This window comes from Vidua macroura, chromosome 1 (assembly GCF_024509145.1).
Source record: "Vidua macroura isolate BioBank_ID:100142 chromosome 1, ASM2450914v1, whole genome shotgun sequence".
NCBI classification, from domain to species: domain Eukaryota; kingdom Metazoa; phylum Chordata; class Aves; order Passeriformes; family Viduidae; genus Vidua; species Vidua macroura.
The window spans coordinates 103,431,013-103,453,865 of NC_071571.1; the positions used below are offsets into that span (position 1 = coordinate 103,431,013).

The 22,853-nt window shown below is 36.6% G+C and overlaps 1 protein-coding gene across 6 annotated transcripts in view; it reads right to left on the reverse strand.

The window, feature by feature from the left end:
• Positions 1 to 22,853, reverse strand: part of PTPRM (protein tyrosine phosphatase receptor type M) — a 445,383-nt gene that overhangs the window by 60,526 nt on the left and 362,004 nt on the right. For all 6 annotated transcript variants that reach the window (XM_053979855.1, XM_053979842.1, XM_053979831.1 and 3 more), the window contains one exon: positions 804 to 891. In XM_053979855.1, the coding sequence (XP_053835830.1) occupies positions 804 to 891 (88 nt within the window). The remainder of the gene's footprint in view (positions 1 to 803; positions 892 to 22,853) is intronic.

A 22,853-nucleotide genomic window follows, 5' to 3' on the forward strand; every position in this document is an offset into this window, starting at 1 on the left:
AAAACAAGGTGACGGCTGCTTATTTCTCTGCTTTTACCTGCTCATGGTTTATCTGGCTGGCTGTTAAAAACACATACACTCCCCATCTTAAATTTTAAAGTGAAAAAACAGGAAAAGATAATCTCCAACATACACACTTTAAGTGCAACAAGAGCAGTGTGTAAATAATATAATTTTATTGAACTTGATACATTTCCTGCCTCCACGTTCATGTGCAACATCTCTAGTCACAATGCTTTGGAACTCTCATAATGCAAGATTTAGGGGTCACTCACCATAGCCTGTTATCATCTCCTCAAGTTATTTGATTATTAGTGTGTCTAATCCTTTTTAAGCCTGGAATTTTTAAGTAAAACATATGGGTTACCTTTTTTTTCTTGAAGTCTGTCTAATACAAGCCAGGAGAGTTGTCTCTGTTACTGTGGAACACTTAAGCACCAGTACTGTCTGCTCCTAAAATAGCCAGAACCTAATACCAAGGTATTGATGTGATCATGGGTAGTCTTGTGCTAAGCTGACAGGAACAGTTTGGGACCTGTTAGAGCTGAGTACTGGTTAAAGGTGTTGCTCTCCTTTAGCCATACACTGATCACAGGATGGAAGGTAGACAGAAGGGCAGTTGAGAAAACACATTAAATCTGACAGTTTTCTCAAGGAAGAAAAAAAAAAACATTTTCCCTCATTTTTATCTTCTTAATTAGGGAAAAGGAATACAAGCCTGGTGAGAGCACAAGGCTGGTGGTCATTCTTATCCAGATCTGAAGGGAGTTAATGAAGTGCACAATTATGCTGTCAACACTCACATGCAATGATATTCCCGTATCTATTTTTCATTCTGTTCTCATCTTTCTTAGCTGAATCCCATGGTGCAGACTGTCCTTCAAAGAAACTCTAAAAAAAGGAAAGAAAGTGACATTAAGAAAAGCATGCAGCAACAGTTACCTTATGGCTAAACGAAAGAGAAAGGCAAACAGTAGTTGTGGGCATTGTTGTTGAAGTCTCATTTAAATGATTCATTTATTGAGCAAAAATATGAGTCTACTATTTAAATGGTATTTATGCATAGCTCCAGATGTTACTTAAAATTTGACATGAGATTATCTGTATAATAGCAAGAAGAATTATTTGCAAGTGAAGTGCTATTAAACCTTTCCAAATCTGTGTTCTTGCAACACTAAGAGTCCTTCACTTGTGATCTCCAGATTCCCCATATAGTTCTCATACACACACATGAAGCTGAAGCAGCTTCATCATCAGTGTTGGAGCTGCTCCAGTATTTGAGTGTAGAAATTACAGATTGTACTGGTATGTTTTATTTTTGACATATCCCAAGTTTCATTTACTTGCTGGTAAATGACCTCATGGATCAAAACACACACAGGTATTTAGAAAAGCATGGATTCAACTAGCATATGTGTCTTTTTTTCTCTTAAGCACAATTTACAACACCACTATGATGATTATTTTCTCAGAGAGTAAAATCAATGTGATTTTGTGAAAGATATCTCATATTCACCAAACTGCTGTCCTTTAGCTAGTAAATCTCATGTAAATAAGAAAGTTGAAGGTGCTAAAAGTTTATTTTTACATTAATAAAACACAGAAGCTGCCAAAAGGGCAGCAAGCAAGTTGTTATGCCCTATATGTCCTGTGCTTTCTGTGGTGTAAAAGAGCATTTGCACAATCTCCTAATTTATGCACTGTATCCATAAGTCATATGATGGAGATACATTTTAAAATTTTGTATTGAAATATTAATCTTGTGTTAAAAAATACTTTGTTGCCAAGCAAACTACTGGAATTATATCATGATTATGACCAGTCCTAACTCATGTTTTCGTCTTTTTACTAGACTGATCAGTAGATTAAATCTTTTGTACCACACTAAATAGAGAAAACACTGTGAAGTTTGTATCTCTTGCAAGATCTCAAGACATTCTGAGTGTTTAAAACAGATAATGTTTATAAAATCATCTACTATTACTGTCTTTTGCCTTCAAATTTAAAAAAAAAATTGTTTTTAGAATCCCGATGTTTCCAATAACAAAGTCAAACCAAACTCTTGATCTCTTGCTGAAGTCAATAGGACACAAGGATATTCAGTGTCTAAAATGGTTATTCTTTTCACAAGTTTCTTAGAATGCTTGTTTCCAATTTATGACCTAGAAATTCCTGGGAATACATGGACTACTTCTAAAATGTTTATAAATAATAACTCAAGAAAACTGTAAGCCTTGTCAGTGGCTTCAATTTGTTTTTCCTTCATCTCTCCACACCTCCTTTGAAAATTTTTAATGGTTTGGAAACTGAAATTATTAAAACGTATTAATACAAATAAATTTTTCCTTACTCATAACATACTATCATTGGGTACAGCTCTGAGAAACACTGATTGCTACAAGGATAGAAGAGTGTAACCCTGTGAATCCTAAGATGATTTACAGCTTTGGGGCTCTTTGCCAAAAAGGCGTCAATCGTTATCTGATTATAGATTTGCCAATGGCATCTAAAGCAAGCAGGCCCTCCAACTCTAGAGCACTCTCAGCCCAGATTGGATGGAAATTACTCTTCTAGTAAGTCTGACCAAACTGCATAAGGAATGACTCTCCATGGGCAATGATCTATGCCTCAATTACTTGCAAAGTTCAGACTCTCAGACAATGCTGGGTGATGAACAATTAAACATGGTTAAAGGCAAAGTAGAAATGGAAATGGTCAGCAGGAAAGCTCCAAAGACACAATAAATAAACAATTCATTTGATCGAAAATTTGATGTGAATTTCACATTTCAGACAGCTAAGCAGACTACTGAAAATTCTAGTTTTTTTACAGTCCTTCTCCTAGAGACTAATGCACAGAATTGATCCATAAGAGACTACCAGCAAGTGGTTTTGAGTTTAATTCAGTAAGCATTACATGGGCTGTTACAGAGAAAGAGTCCTGCCGACACAGCTTCTGAGTCTACACCTTGAAATACAGAAGACCCAAATATTCTCCAAGGGACATCTTGTTTCTCTCTGTCCCACTAATGAACTTTTACAAAATTGCTTTAAACCAATCAAAGGAAGTAAATCTCTGGAAGCAACTGGGAAAAATTTAGGTGGTGCTGAATTTAGGGAAGAAATACACCGGGCAATGTACTGCTTTCGGAAACTCGTCTGCGTCTCAGATGCAATGTACAAGTTCTACTTCTCCCAAGTGTTTGGAACTTCTGAAAACAATGATAACTTTAATGAGCCTTATAGATAAACCATCTTCTAAAAATTTATCTGCAGCAAAGATAATTCTATTCCGTAGAACATATATATATATATCAAACCTCACAACAGCAAAGACCAGGAAACAGATTTACATTTCCAGCTACTGCTTACTGACTTCACTTTCTTTATTAAAAATGTATTACAGAAAAGTAACTTCAGATATTTATTTTTGAGTTTTTGTCAATAAATTAGTGAATGGAATAAAACATATCACACAGGGAAAGTAAGACACGATTTATGTATATCCATTTTTCTTTTTAATTCATTTTGGGATACACACTGGTATTACGGTGAGAGGAGCACAGCAAAGATAACTGAAGGAAGAGGTATTACAGTGCAAAAGCATAAAAAATCCCAGTTATTGTACAAGACAGCTGGAGTGTCACTTCCTAAATTCCCCGTGTGCTGCCATTACACAAACTGCAACAGAATGATAATCCACAATGTATTGTAAGGAGAAATCTCATTTGTCCCACAAGTAAAGAACAGAGCAGATATTTCATAACAGATGATCTGTCAAGATCTTTCCTTACTTGTGAGAAATACATGTTTCATTACAGAAATTTTTTAAATCTCTTTTCTGACATACCACTCTCCAGGGATGCTGCTGCACAGCAGCCCACACATTATCTTTGTGGCTATTCATTCTAATTCATCCTTAGAAGTTTCTTAAAACTGTGGACTGTTAGGAAGAAATATGGCCCCCAAACACTTCACCAAATGCTTGGCAAGGGTAATGGAAAACCAAAAAATGAGTATAGGACTTTTTTCAAATAATTTAAAATAGGTATTTCTTCAACTCCAAACCACACAGAACCCTGACTACCCAGCCTCTGTGATCTTCTTGAAAAATGAAATGCTCTTCCACCCAGCTGTTGTTACAGCAGACATTTCAGTATGCATGTCAACTGCCATTCTGCTAGTAGAAAATATTACAATAATTAGGATAAAAACACGTTCTGAAGAAAAATTAATTACAGAGAAGTGCTTTATATGCAGCATGAAAACTGGTCAGTGATGCAGCAGTAGGATCATCTTAGGAGAAATGTGATACTTTTGTGTGGTTTAACTCAATACTGTAGTGGTTTCCATTAAAAATTAAATATTTGCCAAGGGCTAATTCACTGTGACCCTCACACTAGAAAAATAACTGCAATATTTCAAATGAGAGGGGGAGATAATCATTGCAAATACAGATTTTTTTAGATTATTCCCTTTCCTAATTTAAAATTCGTAAGGCAAAAAAAAAAAAATTGGAAAGGATCTATATAAAAGTACAGTTTGAAGAGGCTGGTATGTGGAGAACAGGGTGAGATCGTCAGAACAAAATTTGTATCTCTGTTGATTGTCATCTTTGCCAACACACTTTCTATCCCAGATTTCATGCTTCCAGATAAGGATACTTAAAAAAAGAAATCTTTCTAAGTGCTTTAAGGTCTACAAATGTAAAGTGTGGAATTACTATTTTTATTATTAGTCAAAAACCAAGCAGCAAATTTCCAAAAAATACTTAGTAGTTGCTAGGTGACAACAGTGTATTCTCTTACGATTTCATTTACAAAATGCAAATTCTTATGTAAAGAATTGAGAAGTTAAGGGTATCATAAATCTCTCTCTGCCTACTTAATAAGCAAGAATATTAGTTTTAGGTACAAAGAAATGCTATTGCACTGTGTAACAGTCTTAAGTTTGACCTGTGGATTTATTTTTAAATGTATCAGTCTTTATGGTATCTGATTTTCTCTACTGACTCTGAGTTTCTTCACTGGTAACATTCATTTCCCATTGCCATTTCTAAGTAACCAGATTATGATGCATTTTTACAACATTAGTAATTTGATGTATTCAGTTACAAATACCTCTGGATTTGTTTTTAAGTTACATGCAGAGAGTTATGTACACTGTCTACTTTAAGCCAGACCAGACAACTAACAGTGATCCTAATGGAGGTCCTTGTCTAAACTCAATTAGCTAGAGAAGAAACTTACATTTCTACAATAGCCCTTTGAGTTGCAGCTACATTAGATGCCTAAAATGCCCTGAATTTGATAGTGAAGATTCATTACTAGTTTAACACTAATGCTTGTCCATTTTATATGTGGAGATTACAGATGGGATAAAATGCATCCATTAAAGTCTGAATTAAGATCCTAGGGTCACATTAGACTCTTTGTATTTACAAACCCTAGTAAATACACATTTAAGCAAGTCCATAAATGTTTGGAGGACAAGGATCTTCAGGTTCATTTAATGAACACTGCAAGATTTGTGAGTGCAGTAAATCTGTCAGTTCATTGGATTTTCAGTATTCAGAATCTGCTAAATATCTGGCATATTAGGATGTTCTTGTGATAACAACATTAACTGTTTTGGTTTTTTTAAACAGAAAATTGAAATAATCAAGTTCTGTTTGTTGGTAACTCAGTATTTGGACTATTAAAGAATTAAAAAGGATCTCTGAAAGTTATGTTAAAAGAAATCTGCTAGTCACTTTGAGGGAAGCTTTCATAATTGAAAATGCATCACCTGTAGCTAATAGATCTCCCCAAGTGTTTGTGAGCAGTGGTAAATGATTTCACTGATGGCAACCCACAGTATGCAAGCAGCTCTTCATACTTCAGTCATTACTTTGGTCACTGAGAGCATCTGTGGATGACAGCCTGCCACTAGAGAATATATTCACCATCAGCTTTTCCTTCTCTGTCAGCTTCAATCACTGAGAATTATGTCCAGTTTTCAAATAATGGAATTTAAAAAAACATTTTACTGTGCCTGCCCTTGAAAAGTGTCTGTTGCAAGAGCCAATGTGAAAATCTATCTCATCAATGTAAACTGGCTTCAGAAGCTATAAAGCACTTACTGGTGTGTTACTGTAGCCGAAGTCTGAACACAGAAGAAAAAAAACCCGAAGCCCAGTAAAGACTGTTGCAAATATTATGTTATTGCTAAAACTCCCTTGCTGTGTTCAGATTTTTCTGGTAAAATTAGGCTGATAGTTTACATAAGGTTTTCTATGTGTGATATCTAAGATGCAGATCAGTTTTAAAGCAGATACAGCGTTAATAGCCTGAGATACAGCAGCTATCTAGTACTGTTCCCAATGGTCCTTTACATGGTTGTTCCTCCTTGAACTGATGAACAAAAACCCAGAAACACCCACTCAAGGGTTTGCATAGCCAGAGGTAGGAAACAGTCTTTTCTTTCTCAGGTGAATTTGGGTCAGTCTGCATTACACATGAGAAGGGAAAGCAAAAGTCCTTCTGGTCTTTTGAGACACTAAACATCATACTCACTGCCTACATTAAATGCTGAAATGAAGGGGAACTCTTACCTCCTCCACTGACTAACTACAGCATGCCTCAACACTCGGATTTCAAAACAAGGACTAAAACCACACAGGTAAGACAAGATCTGGTACTAATTCTGTGATTACATTGGTGTGCTCATTTTTCAGAGGCGGTGCTTTCAGTCAGTGCATTTCCTAATATGTTTGTATTTTTAAAGTCACAGGCTTTTCTATTCCCTGGACAACTGGGCAGTCCAGTCAACCTATAGAAGCATAAGGAAAATATACAAAAATGATCAAACTGCTTCAGTATTGTACTATGAATGACATAGGTACCTGCACCACTTATCATAAGTTAGCTCTAGTTGACAACAGCATTGGGAAATATACATGAAATTCAGTTAACACTATAGGACACGAGAGTAGCTCACCAGCTCACTAGAACAGAGAAGTAACTTAAGTGAAAGTGACTTGTCAGTCACTGTAAAAATTGTGAAGATGTTGCACACCTTCAGGAATAGCAGGTCGTGAGTAGCGGCCGTGCTGAAGGCTGGTTTTTAGGTGCTAGAAGCATTTGAACAAAATAATCAAGAATAAGTTTTTTTTTTTTTTTCCTACCTAGTCCTATATTTGACAGTGTCTAGAGTTGCTTGGGGAAAGAACCCAGGGGATGAGGTGACCTGAGACACTGCAGGAGAACACATGGCATGGCTGGAACCACCACACAGACCCACCTGAATTCCTTCCTGGAATGTGTCCTCTCCCACTTCCATGTGGAATGGAAGTTGTGTGATTTGTAAAACTGCACATATTGGTGGCTGAAATATTTTGGTCGCTTAGTACATTTAGTCTCCAATAACCAGTTGTCATTTGATCTTAAATCATGACAAGGCTGCAAAAACAGAGTGTCATAGAATACTTCTGTAATAACTAACGAAGAACTACTTTCCACATATTTTTAACCCACCCTATCTATGACATCTGTTGGTGTAATTTATTTTCTTGCTATCTAACACTGAAGATAATACCTGAAACTCACCTGTAGTATTAAACAGCAGGAATAGAAATCTTTATATATTCTGCAGAGCAGTCTGAAGATTTCACAGATTACCTAGTTTTGATAGGCTTTCAGAACTATTTCCATTTTACCTACTTAAGTTTTAAAAACTCCATTACTTTAATTCCTTTAAAATTCTTTAATACTACCATATAAGGAAAGATTTTAGAAATATGGTGAATTAGTAAGAGGACTGCAATACAGCATACAATTAAAATTCTAATTTAGAAACTTATTCCCTGGCATACTAGACAGCAATAACTTAACCTCATTAATCTTCCTGATTTATCTCCAGTAGAAAAATATAGTATGCTGATAGGATTTCATGATTCTTTTTTATAGAAAGGACCCTCTGGGTACAATATGCACACTTGTACTGTAACTAAAGTGCAGGATACATTATTTTTTACTTCTGTGTAAAGGAAAATAAATTTGGTCTCAAGCAGTGCTTATTTCCTCATATTAAAATGTATTTCCTGCTTTTAGAGGATTTAATGAATACTTTTCATGTCCAGCATGTGGGGTTTTCTTATCTTCCCATTCCTCCCCATCTTTTTTTTTTTATTTTCTTCACACAGTATGTAATTAAGAGCATGAATCTGAGCAATTCTCATGACTGTAATGTCTGTAAACATGAAGTGAATGAACACAGGCTACTCTGAATACCAAATAGTTCTGTGCTTTAATAGGGAACCAGAGAAAGACTTGGACCACCACACAGGCACAATCTATCCTCTTGTGAACAAAACTATCTGCATTATTGTTCATTAACTGTGTCATCTCCTTGCTTCCTCCCTATGCTGTTCCAAAGGATGTAATTCCACATGTTAGTTGTACACACATGAGTAAAAAATGATGCAGAGTTGTTTATTTCTTAATGAGAAATCCTACCCACCAGGACACAGGTATTTCTTCACTACAAGGAGGATGAGGCACCTGAACAGAGAAGTTGTGGATGCCCTATCCCTTGAAGAGTTCAAGGCCAGGTTGGAAGGGGCTCCGAGCAACTAGGGAGAGATGTCCCTGTCCATGGCAGGAGGGGAGGAACAAGATGATCTTTTATGCTCCCTGCAACCTAAACCATTCTGGGATTCTATGATTTACACAAAAGAAGCACGACTCCAGGTCACATACAGTCCACTGAATGTGTAGGCTAGGTAAATTCTAAATTGACTTCTTTATACCATCTTTGGAAGGGTAACATGTAAATACCTCAGAAGGACTTGGACAGAAAGAAAATACTCACCCTGGTTACTATGACATGGTTTGAATGAGGCCAAAAAAAAGAGGTGTCTTAAAATGTTGTATGAAGGCAGAGACATTAAATTTGAACTAATGTAGGTCTCCAAAGTACCATTTTAACCAGATTTTGCACCTCTTGTTTTTAATTTCCAATTTATTCAGGAAATTATTTTTCAAGTCCCTTTCTGCCGAGTGAAGCATTCCTGCCACAATGCTACTTAGACCTCAGAGGTACATCACTCCTAGATTTTCTTTAATGTACTCAGAATGTTAGCAGGCAGATGGTTTCTAAAAACTGGTTTTATGTACCTGACAGCTTTGAGAAAATTATTTGGAATCTTTTTGTGCACTTTAAATTTTAATTTTAAAAACTAATAAAAGATGTAAATATTTTTTCTGAGTCTAGTCCATTTTTCCTCCTAAAGATTAGCACTTTGATATTTGATTTACGCTACAAATAATAAAAGCTTTCCCCAGGGAATGGTTTCAAAGAGCTAATGAAATATTATTAAAGTAGAGCATAAAGATACAATGTGCTGTGAAAAAAGAAGGCAAGGACTGCACATTTTTTCTTCCTACAGTAAAGAGTTTGCAATTGGTTTAAAATATAATAAAAAAGAGAAAACAAATTGAAGAAAAGAAAAAAGGAAATTAAAATGAAAAATTCACAGTGAGACAGAGAGGGGGAGGAGAAGAAGAAAATACAAAAAAAAATCAGGTACCAAAAAAATTCAGGCACCAAAGTCTGTATTTGACTGAAGTGGTAAGCTTTGTGTTGCAGTTATTAAAATTTTCTTTTCACTTGTGTTTTACATAGTGATTGATGAGAACTATTTCACTTATTGCCTAGATACGCTATGCAATGAACAAAACAAGGCTTAAGGATTCCAAGAAACTTTTCTGAAGTAGGAAATACCTTCCATGGGAAAATACTTATTTTCCATGACTTGACTGACACTGTAAGCCTGTGACATTAATCTTTGAGCAATTATATTATTTGAAAAGAGACTATTTAATACCTGTGCCCTTCTACTTACTGAAGATTATTCTTAAGAGAGGTGATCAACATTAAACTGGTGGACACATACACTGATAAGAAAGGTGACTTCTGACACATTTCTAGGTAATCCAGTAATATTTTTGTCTGATTTTATCTGAATACATCATTGTAATTGAGACAGTGCTCTGAGCTCAGAATTCGTAAGAACTGCCTGACTTTAAATTATCAGCTAACTCAGGCACAGAAAACCTGATATGATCTTCAAATCCCCTGTAAAAACAAGCTGTTTGTGATTTAGAACCACACAATTTGGAAAAACCTTCAATGTTATAGAATTCCCTGAAGCAATAGAAAACATATGGAAAAACGAAACAAAAGCAAACAAATGTTGAATTTGAGAAGTGAATAAGCCCCTCCCCTATCTTCATCCAAGCTGTAACGTACACACAGCTGATGTAACCTTTCAGAAGTGATAAAGCACCCCTCAGATTTGGCTCAATAAGTGGGCCTCGAGGGTTTCCATGAGTGTACCTCGGCTGCCCTAGTTAATATAGTTTGAATAGAAGATAACAGAGAAACAAAGCTCACATAATAAGATTTTAATTCTGCTACAAGGCAACACTGACATCACATTTAACTACAAGATAAAAGCCAGAATACACTGGCGTGCACAGATGGAACACAAATATTTTGCACACTGTTGTTTTTCCCTGTAGATAAGATAGAACTTTTCAAGGGAAATAAGAGCAGTAGGGTGTGCTAAAACAGATAAAGGTCTACTTGCAGTGCCCTTTCAAAAAAAGGATAGCACTCCACTGTGCTGGCTCATTACATTTTTTGATCTTCACAGGAAGCTTTGGTGCCTTGATGTCTACTTTGCTTGTTTGCAAATACACTATTTGCTAGCATATATAAAGTCAATCAGTCACTCCTCTGGGCTTGACTTTTAGGCCAGCAGTTTCCTTGTTCTAAAGAAAAAGATCTATCTAAAAGCTGCATGTCTGTTTACCACTTTTCCTGGCTGGCATCCAGTCCCTGAGCTGATCATTTGGTACACTTTTTGCTTTGGGGAGAGCAGTAGTGGGTCACAGTAAAGCCACTGAGAACTTCCACAGCAATGGGAGCTCCCGCTACTTCACTGTTCAAATATCCTGGCTCTGGGTTTTAAAGTTATGTTCCCTTTTCCCTCTGCAGGCTCTTACTCTGTAATTGCTTCCTGTCAATCATCTTCCCTTTGGACAACTGCACACTTACTGGAAAGGTGGATAAAACCTTCAAAAACATGGTGTTGGTCCTAGACGATTTCCCATCTGTCTGAGAAACTACTCAAAGAATAATACAGAGTATTTAAGAGCATATAAAGATAATCAGCATAGAAGTAGAAGAGGTAGTAATGGGATTGACAATGACGACAAGTGTTGCTGTCAGTTGTTAACCTAATTATTTTTAGTTTGCTCACTGTACACTGAGAGACAGCAGACCTTCAATACAGCCCCAAGACTACTCGTTAGAACAAACAGTGTCTGCTTAGGCACACTAATGAAGAGCTGCAGCTCACCAGCCTGAATTGCCTTATTTTGATGTTTGAAATGTATATACAGCACTTCCTCATTCCAAGAGAGGTAACCATGCAGAAGTTCATCAACCAGGCTTAAAACCAGACAGTTCACTTAAATACATAATGCACTGAATCGAGGCTATTCAAACGACCCAGGCTCAGCTAATGGATAATGTGTAGTGGAAGTTCTCTGTGGAAGTTAACAATGAGGGAGTGACAAAAGGGGTTGCTGTTCCTAAATGCTGTTATTTGAAGAGCAATTCTGCATCATTCATCTAACATCAAGTATGTGATACTAGTATATTCTCAGTAGCAAAATACAATGCATATGTGACAGTTCCACTACAGCATGTATTTACAGGAGCTTATTGATGGACATTTGGATTGTCCAGTTCTCTTTCCATGTAATCAGCTATTATATTCCTGATGCCCAAGAGAGAAATACTCAAAAGACCTTTGAAAAGACTTCTGAACTTGTCCTGACCTTGTGCAATACAATAGGGACCTCTGAATGTCCCAGTGCAAATATCTCTTTCTTCTTCTATATCACTCAACAGCTACATTCAGAGAATATACTCTGCAAGTGAAGTAAGTACTGAACTAACTAAAAGAAAAAATCTATCTCCAGCCATAATGATGAAGATGGGAATTTGAATCTCATTAGTTACTTACTGGGCAGATGTGCAACAAGAATGTCTCTTCTCCTCCAGTTTGGTGGTGTTTTAAAATTGCTATGTACAAGTAACAGCACAGTTTAGTAAATTAACAACCCAAATGTAATACTCACAGCAAACAGACTCCAAGAAAAAAAAAAAAAGAAAAAAAGAAAAAAAAAAAAGGAAAAGTAGCATTTTTTGACAGAACAGTCTTTTTCCTAAAGGACAATATGGTGAGGACATGAAGTAAAGAGAGCTACCTGAAAAGTTACCAAGTCTATGTTAACACAAATGTATTATGAGGCATGAAACTTAACAAAGAAATAAAGGGTTAGTCACGAAGAGAAAATCAGTGCAAAATATTGTTTATATTCAGAGCCTTAAGAACAGAAAAGGAGCAATCATAGTTCTGCACTTAGATCACACCTATTACATTAGTCTGTGGATTTTTTCCTGGGGTGCAGGACTCTTCTGAACATGTCACCTAGCTACTCTTTTGTTCAGATTCTGATCTTGCTGAGTATCAAAACATTTCTTCAGTAATGAAGATTGAGGTTTAATGACTTGATGTGTAATTTTGGCTTCTGCAATCTGCTTCTTGATTTTATCTTTTGCATAAACTGAACAAAACACAGCAATTTATCAGCTATCCGTGAACATTTCAAGATTTATATACATTGCAGCTCTAATTTTTATTCTACATTTCCTTTCATTAGAACACTGCACTCAAGCTAGATTCATTGAGGCAAGCCAACATTGTAACAGCTCTGTTGAATAGCAGCAGATGCCTTAATTTTCTGCATCCCTCTATAAAACAAAACTTTTAAAAATTTGAATCTCTACATAAATATTTCCCTTAGAAGACAATACAAAGATTCCAGGCATCTGTTTCTCATTAAGCCAATTACTAGTAAAGTCCATATTTATTAGATTTATTAATAAACTCTATGAGCCAAATTCTGCAAATGGAGGAAGATAAAATGATGAAGAGTGAGCTAGACAGACAAGAGTGACCTGGCACTGAAATGTTCCAATCCTGACATTAGGTGGAATAATCAATATCCAATCTAAATCTCCCCTGGCACCAACTTGACGCTGTTTACTTTTGTCCTGTTGCTTGCTAACTGGGAGAAGAGACCCACCCCCACCTGGTTACAACCTCATTTCAGGTAGCTGAAGAGAGAGGTAAGGTCTTACATGTCCCACTCTGGCTCCCTACCCTATGTCAACCTGAATCTTAGTTCCATAAGAATATATTTAAAAGTATATCTGAGACAATACCTCAAAAGAGTATGGTTTGGGGTTTTTTTTGTATTAGGTACTTGAATTTGGAAGCTATCATTCTCTATAACTTCACTGGAATCATAATAGCTGGCAACTAAACTTGTCATATCACTTAAAACACAAACACTTAATATGATAGCAGATCAAACTTGAATTCTGACATAAATCAAGATAAATTTTCTGTTTTTCATTAGAAGATGCTGAAACTTTTCCAGGCGTGGGCAGAAACTGTATGGTGAATGGAGTACTTCACTGCTTTATGCACATGAATTTCAGCTTAAATGGGATGTGTATTAGTGACAATCAACATAGTACTTTCTATAGAGTACTTTTTTCCTTTTTCTTCATGAAAACAGAGAGGAAACCAATCTTTTTAGGAATTTTTTTTCAGTATTTTTGCACTATTAAGCTTGAGCACTCCAAAACACTGCTATTCCACACTAAAACACTCATATGGGTAACACTATCCAAATATTTCATGACACCAAAAAAAAAAAATCATCTTACTATTACACTTCCAGATCTGTCAGTCAGGTTTCCAGGGACTCTGGCAGGGAGTGAATGTAAATACTGATGAAGCACAAGCAGACCTCTGTGTCAGTTAGACAAAAAACTTAGTAACTCCTTTAGTTTCTAGGCCCTTGGAAAAGGATTATTTAGAAAATATTCAACCTGATCCCCTACAAGATATTTAAGGCAACTCCACTGTAGCACACGTCAGCTAAAAGAAAACATACTCCTAGTTAAGTCAAAATGAAAGACATACTTCCCAACTAGACTGTCTTTCTACCTCAGCAATGTTCAAATATTGATTAATGGCAGGAATAAAGTGTTTTTAAAAAAGGTCATAAAAATAAGAAACACACAGTCTCAATAGCAAGAAATAAAAAGCAATCCACAAAATAGTTAAACTTCAAAGAAGCTGTAAATCCTGCACATAGCACAGCTTTTCTAGCTTTGTGTGCCAGAGATACATGTGCTTAGTAAATACCAGTAAAATAAACACAAATGCTGTGCAAAAAACTGACAAATGGAGGGAAAATATGTCAATCTCAAACTAGATCTACAATTAAACATATAAAAAGCATGAGCAATTTATGTGATTTTCTTTGTATTCAAACAGTTTTCTATGTTCTAGCTACTGTCGCTTCTATAGACTTGATTCACAATGTAACCATCAAAACTCAAAATTCAAGCTGCTGATGTAGTGAAAGAAGAGACAATTAAAAAGTCAGTGGCAAAACTGAAATGTGTAGAAAACTACTAGGAAAGCAGCAAGACACCAAATTTTCTTAGATTTTAAATGTATTTCCCAGTGCAATACCAAAGCAAATGCTTTGGTGTGGTTTGGAAGCTCAACCTGTTTAACTTCGAAATTCAGATAATAGTGCCCCTTTTGCTCTCCAAAATACGAGAAGAAGTGGTTTACTGCCCACACTAGGAGTTTCATTCCACTACCTCAATGTACTCTATATAATACAACTCTCTTGAAAGGGTCTAATTAATGGAAACAAGACACTTTGCAGAATAAAGAACTGCTCAGAATAAAGGCTCAAGGATTAGGCTTTAGCATAGCAACTACATGCATTTTATATAAAAGTATTTAACAACTGAATTTGTTTTATTTTTCCTCTTTCCCTTTACAGCACTATCAAGCTGCAGCCCCAGTCCCCAGCAGTTCTGCAGTCCACCAGTAAGGCAGCAGACCAGAACAACTAGTAAAAGAAAATAACTAGAAAACACTGAGGATGCTATCTGATTTAAGAAGCAGTTTGTTCTTTATAAACTGATGTTAGTTCTATAAAACTGACTACCAGCATGGGGGAAAAAAAATATTACTATTTCACATCACACTGTTTGCTGTGTATATACAGGAGCATTGATTTCTTTTTTTTCCTTTTGATGTGAGTTAACAGCCATACTGGGTCAAACCAGAGGTCCATACAACTGATTCGTTTTTCTACAACAAAACTAGTTGCAGATGTTTACAAAATAGTATGAAGAATAGAGCAAATAGGGAGTGAATCTTTCCCCAGCATACCCTTTTAGCTTCTAGCAATCAATGGCTTTCCTGAGCAATCTCTTCCTCAGCCAGAGACTGCACGCAGCCATTGTGTTTAATAATGAATTTTTCTAGCCCATTTTTTAACCCATTTATAATTTTGGCTTCACAGCATCTTGAGGCAATGAGCTCCACAATGTAATTATGTACTGTGTGAAAAATATTTCCTTTTGTTCATTCTAAACCTGCTGCTTAATAGCTTTGTTGGGTGCTCCTGATTCCCTCTATTATAAGGAATAATGAATAATTGCTGTTAGCACTGCAGAAGTAACACTGATCTCTGGCACAGCTCAGAATATCCTAAGGGGGTATAACAGCAGCCAGGAATGAGTGATATTTCACTGCCCTGGAAAGAAAGTAGAGACTTGGTACTGGACCTGATAAAGTGGCTCTGTGTCACTTTTAAGGATTTCCTTACTCATGTAATCTTTACATAGTTTATTATGCCAACCTTAGGGAAGCTGTGTACAACAGTGTTACACAGAGCATAAAAGCTGGAGTTGAAGTATGAGTGGGTGAATGAGCAAAATGATAAACCCAAAATGCAGAGTTTTATTTTACTTTTTTTTGTCCAGATTGACAACAGACACCAATGAAAAACAGAAACAGCTGCAGATAAAAAAATCAAGGCTAAGTGAACAAAAGCTCAGCAGATATCACAGCCTAATGCAGCGGACACTGTTCTGACATACTTTTCAGGCAAAAAATACACTGAAGTGTTCTGGCAATGACTAATGGTTGACAGCACATGGAAGAGCAATACTGGGGTCACAAAAGACTGAGGAACTGTTGCATGCAGACTTTCTCCAGATTAAAAAGCATGTGTCTCAACTTGACAGTCATGCTTAGATTCAGAGGACTTTGGAAGGATAGAAAAATCTAAAAAGAGCTTTGCACTACAAGCTTTTCCCCATCTATTTAAGTCTCCTCTGTTCTCTTCTAACTATTCATGTGGGGTTGGAGGTGGCTGCTTTTACTGCTATTTCCTGAGTAGAGGATGCAGGATCTGACCTACCTTTCTAATATTTGTTATGTCATTCTGGTAATCTGTTGCTTGGCCATCATTTTTGCCAAGGAAAAGCAGAGAGATTGCTCATGTAGATATTTAGTGTAAACAATCGGAATGGTAATATTATCTCATATCAAAACTCTAAGTTCTGTGATACAACCAAGTATTTCAGCATCAAAGGCAAAGTGTTCCTGTGGTCATCTCCCAGACTAATCAGAAACTATGCTTACTTCAGGAACCAATACTGTACTGTGTGGAAGCTTTCACCGTCCCAAAGCAAGCAGTAGGAGGCATTCTATTCAGAAAGGAACCCTTTATGTATAGGACAGGGACAAAGATCTACAATTTCACAAAAAGAGCTTATGCTCCCTTTACTGCAGGCTCCCTTTGTTAGCCAAAGGCAGCCATAGCTATGTCTGCCTCTGAACAGCCCCAGCCCATGCATCAAGGAAGGTCCTCACTTCTTTTTATTCCCTTTGGTGTGTGGTGTAAGAGCAGAGATTGCCTGTCTCTTGGAGACCCAGACCTCTCTCTTGCAGACACAAGAACTTCTTTTCTGTAATATATTAAGAACAGTTATTATAGCACAGGCAAACACCTTAAAGCTAGATGAGTAATAGCTGAACTCAGCTGATTTTAACAGAAACATGTGCCATTTATTTTTAACACAGACCAAAGCAGAGCACTGCCAGTCATGAATCTTTTTAAGATCTTAAGGGGAAGAAACTGCACCATTTCTGAGGATGGATATTCAAGCTTCTTCACCATTATATGAGCATGCCTATGATGTCCCTTGTGTGGCTTCCATTTGTAAATTGTAAAATGTAAAAGAGGAAAGAAGGTATATTCAAAGCAACTTCAAAACAGTCCCTTAAATCCCTTTCAAACCAACTGAACTTAAACAGGTGCTTAAGGTCTTCCCTGTCTTGGCTTCCAAATCATGTTGTAGACCTAAACCTTTCAGCTTTTGTGTGTGGATTTATGTCAAGTGACTCTGACTTGCTGTTTCTGTCTTGTGAAGAAGTGTCAATATTATGGCTTTTCATCAGTCTTGAACTGAGCTGCACACCCAGAAACTCCAATAATTTTACATGGTTGATGCTGCCATAATGTCATTTCTGAAACAGTGACTCTCACTGACGGTATTTCACAAGTCCCCAAAGCCAGCCTGCTTTTCCTTCTGCTCACCTCCTGGTCTGCTTTGTTTCCATGGGTACTCTGGACTTCCCATCAGCTTTGCCCTGGATTTTCTGCCCATCGTTACCCTGCTAATCTTTGCCTGACCAGGGTGCCTGCATCTTCTCACAGCTGTTTAGCAGGCCATGTCCCCTGCACCTCTGAAATGACTTGCTGTGCACCCAGGTGACCTCACTGTTAATTAATAAGAGAGATGCAGAGACGTGCAGCTCAGAAAATGGCTCAGCCCCACAACAGTGCAGGCAGGGGCATCACGGAGAGCCGGTGTGATGGGTAAACCAGGGGAGCAGCTATCACACAGAGACAGAGGCAATGGCAGGAAACCAGCAAGAGAGAATGGAAGCTTGCCAGCCCCCTTGTCTGCCCAATTATGACCTGGCAGATTTCCAGTGGACTTAACACTTCCCACAGACTCTTTTGGGCCCATCAAATCAGTATGCTGTAACAAAACAAAACAAAACAAAACAAAACAAAAACAACAACAACAACAAAAAATTCCTGCTAGAAAATGATGAGCATCTGTTCCATTGACAGGACAATCACTAAAGCACTACAGGAAACATGCAAGAAGTCGTCTTGTATTCCAGTTAGAAAATGTCTTAAAAGATACTCTGAGCCACAGGCTACATAAAAATACAAGTTTTCATTTCCTGAAAAATTTGTAATGGCTACTTTAACTTATCTAAAACAAATGCATTATAGAAAATATTGCATATTTTACATAGGCTGTGGATAAACTGATCCTAAATGAAAACCCCAATAGCTAAATTATGCTAATTTGATTTCAAAAGTGTTCCTCTTACTTTACAAGTAATAATGCTCTGGTCATGAGACCAGCAATGGACTGAAATGCCTAATTATTTGTAGTGAATAAATGCAATCTGTAGAAAACACATAGTGTATATATAATTAATAGATTATAATTGCATTTAACATCATCTGCATAATTTAAAATGGAATAACTACATGACTGATTTTTTATGTCTTTTTAAAGGGCACTAATAAAATATGAAGAAGGTAAGAAGGCTTATATGAGTAGGAAGTAATGAATAATATCTTGAACATTAAAGCACAATATATTATTCCGTGCACATAAATAGGACCAATTCATTTTTGCAGGTGCAATGGGAAAAGTACGGTACATCAGCACTTTTTCAAAGTAAATAATATGTTAACTGAAGAAGGGATTACAGATTCTGATCAAATATTCAATATCTTACTTGAATAATTAATAAGTCAGGCTGGTGCAAATATGCAGCAAATGGCCTGCAACGTTTCAAAAACTTTTCTTTGTTTCAAATCATACTTGTCACTAGCATTTAAAATGTTTAACCTATCACCTTACTGTTTTGAGCATTAAAGCCATTCTTGCAGATTTCCCTCTGGAAATTCACACTATGACTGAAATGACGTTCAGTGACCTAATTTAGTTTCCTACTGTCGTGTTCAATAGCCCATAACAATACATAGATTGGCTAAATCTGAAATTAAACCCCGATTTCAACAGGTACAGAGAGCATAAATTTGATACTAGCAAAAGCATAGTAGCAAGATCAGCTGGCAAAAATGACTTCACTAATGGACAGTCAGAGTAAAATACACTGAGAATCTGCTTAGTACAGTTTGACTTTCTCAACCTGTGGCTGCCAAAGGGGATGAAGACAAGACCGGCAGGAGAATAATGTTCAACAGATTTCACATGCTAAAATAGTGAAATGATGTGTGAGTGTTTGTTATTAATAAGAATATACCTCTGTGTACATCCAAACATCTAGGAAGAAAGCAGTATGATGGAAAAGGTTAATTCTTTCCATTAATATTATATAACTCCTCTGTTAATTACTTGGACTTATCACATGTGGATACAGGATTTTCAACTATCTGCTTGGTACAAAGTTGACAATAATCACTGAAACTTTGAAACTATTTCTTTTATTGCTCTAATTTTACATTGCACACACCTACAAATATTTCAAGAATAAACTGAGAAAGATTTTGCAATGTCTTCAGAGAATAAAAGATCCTAATGATGGAGTCATAGGTCAGTAAAAAGGGGAGGAAGATTAAAACCAGTTTTGAAAGACTGTTGTGATGGCTGGACTCAAGATGGGAAAAAACCCCACAATCTCCTAAAGCAAATGGAAACTTTATTAGCATGGGATAATGAAGTGCCAGAGGCACATCCACAAAACTGCATGCAACAGTTAAAATTACCCATTTTAAATGCTTATGCAGACTCACTCATTAAGGATCAGGAATAACATCAGAGGTGCTTATCACGCTTTAAATTTGCCTTAGATTTTCAGTCCAGCTATGCTGAGATACAAAACAAATGTCTGCTAAATATCTGATCATGGAAAAGACTCCCAGGGCATCTTCAGGACCAAGAAAAATAACATGTTACAGCACATTTTTTCTTGTTGACATATTTTGTACTCATTCATATGTTTGGCTCAGCATGAACCAGGACTACCAGACTCAGTAGAAGCAGTGAATGATTGAGATAGCTGCCAGAGTTTCTACATAAGAACAACCTGCACTTGTTTCTCCATCCAACTGATCAGCTTAAGAATCTATATGTCATCACTTCTGAGTGGAGCAACATTTTTGAGTGGATCAATACCACCAGTTTCTGTTTTAACTGTTTAGAGAGATACAATGGTCATCAAAGACGACCTTAAAGCTACCAGGCTTTCCTTAAAACACGGTCTAAACTTTACATACAAGACTAAGTATGGCAGACTTTCATGAAGAAAGACATTTGGCTGAATTAGGCATCCTTGTTCTTGTTAAGTGTCCTTGCCGCCTGAGATCACACACAGTTCACACTCTTTAGGCTGCTGAGAAGAAGAAAACAAGAGGTCCATACCAAGTAAATCACAGACTGATCAGTACCAAAAATAGCTGAATCACAGCATAAGCAAACAGCTGCCCACACCCCACTGAGAGTAATCCTAAGGATACTGGAAGTGTTCCTCTTTATACACCTCTGCAATTTTATTATTCAAACAGATAAACGCACAAAGCCTTTCTAATGAAGCCATGACCTGCCTAAATCTATTTTCTGTGATAAGAATAAATTCTAATTAAACCTGCTTAAACAAAACAAATTAGAGAGCTGTTTCTGCATATACATGCACTTTCATTTAAATTGGAGGAAAATGCATTTAGGAAGAGTGGGAAACTGTGTGATTTAGAAAGTTGTGGGACATCTTGATCACTGGGCAGTTAACCACACTGACATAAGGCAGTGTCATGTGTATGACATTAAGCACTATGACAGCACTTCTCATCCATGTGAAATCTGTTAAGAAGAGAAATTTAGGGTGATAAAGGATAGGTTGAATTGCATAAAAAAGGATAGATAGAATTGCATAAAACTCGCTGACAACAACAGACATTCAGCAAACTAAATGTCCTTCCTCTGAATGGAAAAAAATCCCAAACCGCCATTCAGTTAAAATTGTTGACAACTGATTCTTGATGATCAGCAACTGGAAGGCACCCATTCTTCTACAAGATTTAAATGGATATTGCATGCACTGGAAAGCTGTCATTAAACACAGGCTATTCACCAATGTATGTCATTTCAAGTTTGGGATTACTTTATTTCAACAATTTGGTATTGATCTGGAGTACCTTAGGATTTACAAACCAAAACATGGTTTGTAGATAAGGCAGTTGCTTGTTTTTACTATTTCTTTCAGCCTCCCTACATATGATCTCCACAGTACCAAGTTTTTCCAGTGCTCAACTATCTGGGATAATCCCAACCAGGAAAAAGTTACCTGGCATTGTTGGAAGGCTTTTGCAAATCCCATAGCAGTGTGAAGAAAGTGGTTATGTTGAAAAAAGTTCTTTGATAAAGGAGGAGTACCTGCCTCGTGTAAAGGACCTCTGTACCCCATTTTTTGGGGTTATCCCTTGTTGTGTATGAGAGAACAGTTACATAGTAATATATAGCTTAACCATACCACAGCAACTTCCCAATATTAAAGATTAACCATTAAACTGGGCATTCTGTGATTGTTCTGAGCTCCATCTGAACAGATTAAACTTGAAAAAAAAATAATAGCTGTGATCTCTTTGGATGAATATTTCTAACAGTGTTTCATGCCATTTTCACTGGACAACTTCGCACTATTTCACTTCTATCTCTATCTCTGTTACATTTATAATCCCTAATGAGTTTTCCTTACAAAAACAGAAAGAGAGAAATAGTTACCTGGTCCTGGTTCTTGAAGACAGAGATGCTGTCCTTCCTGTATTTACACTGTGGATTAATGCCCCCATCCTCACCCAGTGTTCCAGAATCTTTCTGTTTTCTGTGTAACTTTTGTCTTGTGGGATAGAAAATAACCTGCACTAATTATGGTATTGACTGTGTCAGCTGGTGTTGCAGAATATCAAATAAAATCGAGAAAAAGGTGTGATAAAAATGTACAAGTTGGTGGTGAGAAAGATTAGTTGGAGTCACAAGGAACATGCAGGGAAAAACAGGGCTAGCTGGGTCCTAACAATAGCTATAATAACGTAACATTAAAAAGATACTCCATTTTCCTACTATTTTCAAGATTTCAGAACAGGGCCCCAGAAGCACAAGTCTTAAAAGTGTCACATGGCAGCAAATTTGTCTTCCAGCCGGGACCAAAGAGAAAGAAAAGATGCGACTGGAGACTGGATTTGAGTGACAGAATTCTAGTCTGTTATGGCTTTGCATGACAGCAGAAAATGGAAATTATGTCAGACTTCTTTCAAAGTCAGACATTATTCTAAGAGTGGTTTGGAGAAAAAAAATGTCAAAGTGGGCACCTATGGGGCAAACATCTTTCATGAAAAATTTCCTGCTTGTCTGCAATATTTTCTGCCTCTCCAAACAAGGATCTGTATTTCTACTGGTTTTAGAGAGTTTTCCCCCTATTTTATTTCTTAAAATAATTTTGTATTTATCTCAGATATTCCACTGGACAATCAAATTTTTTCAGTGAGTTGGGTTTTACTGATTACCACATCTACCTTAGCATATCTACATTAGCATATCTTCTGAAGTTGCACTTAAATGAATACACTGCTATTAAGACAGAATTTCTTTCATACCCCCAATTATTTTCAACACTCATCTCCAACTTCTCTTTAAATTATCCATCTTTTTATGATATTTTTAAATACTATTTGAAAATACTTTTACCAGTCTCTAACAGGTACTCAGAAGTGCTAAACTGAAATGAACTGTTTAACACAC